Below are 670 nucleotides of genomic sequence, written 5' to 3'. Positions count from 1 at the left end.
CTCTGAAAACCTCACTGCTGTAGGTCTTAGTTTTCTCTCAGATCCCCCAAAGTGAGCCACTGCTGGCAGCTTTAGAATTTCTTTTGAACTTTTTCTCTTCTTCTACATTTTGCTCATCTTCTGCAGTTTACACGTCAAAGCCTTGGTTCTTTTGTCATCTTTAATTACTTTTAAGTCCTGTGGTGGATTCCCATAATTCTAAATTAGAATTGTTCTTTGTAGAATAAGATTGATGCATGTTGGAATTTCATGAGCTGCAGAGCTAAAGTTTTCTAGTTACTAATCTGTTTGTGTGCTCCTCTTTCTTTTCCAGATGACTCTTGGCCATGAGTTTGGTGCTGGAGCGGCTTGTTTGAAATGCAAGGACAAGTGTGAGGGCTTTGAGCTGCATTTCTGGAGGTTTGCACAGTTTGTTCATTAAGCAGTCACCTTTTACAATATCAAAATAATAAAATTTGTAAATATACTTCCGTACGGCTTCGAGGCGATTCTGGAATTTGTTAGTGACTACTTTTGTTTGAAGTTCTGGTCCACCATACGGCGTCTCAGGAGGGGAAAGCAGTGCAGCACCAACACTGTTTATAGTGGGGGTGGTGTGCTTCTGACCTCGACTCGGGACATTGTGGGTCGGTGGGCCGAATACTTCGAAGACCTCCTCAATCCTACCGGC

The 670-nt window shown here is 42.5% G+C and overlaps 1 protein-coding gene across 1 annotated transcript in view; it reads left to right on the top strand.

The window, feature by feature from the left end:
- tes (testis derived transcript (3 LIM domains)) overlaps nucleotides 1-670 on the top strand; it is a 27,072-nt gene that overhangs the window by 14,440 nt on the left and 11,962 nt on the right. Inside the window, exon 2 of the mRNA XM_017436820.3 lies at nucleotides 314-399. Within this exon, the coding sequence (XP_017292309.1) occupies nucleotides 314-399 (86 nt within the window). The remainder of the gene's footprint in view (nucleotides 1-313; nucleotides 400-670) is intronic.

This window comes from Kryptolebias marmoratus, linkage group LG11, assembly GCF_001649575.2.
Source record: "Kryptolebias marmoratus isolate JLee-2015 linkage group LG11, ASM164957v2, whole genome shotgun sequence".
Taxonomy (NCBI): domain Eukaryota; kingdom Metazoa; phylum Chordata; class Actinopteri; order Cyprinodontiformes; family Rivulidae; genus Kryptolebias; species Kryptolebias marmoratus.
This window is presented reverse-complemented; position numbering and strand designations above follow the sequence as displayed.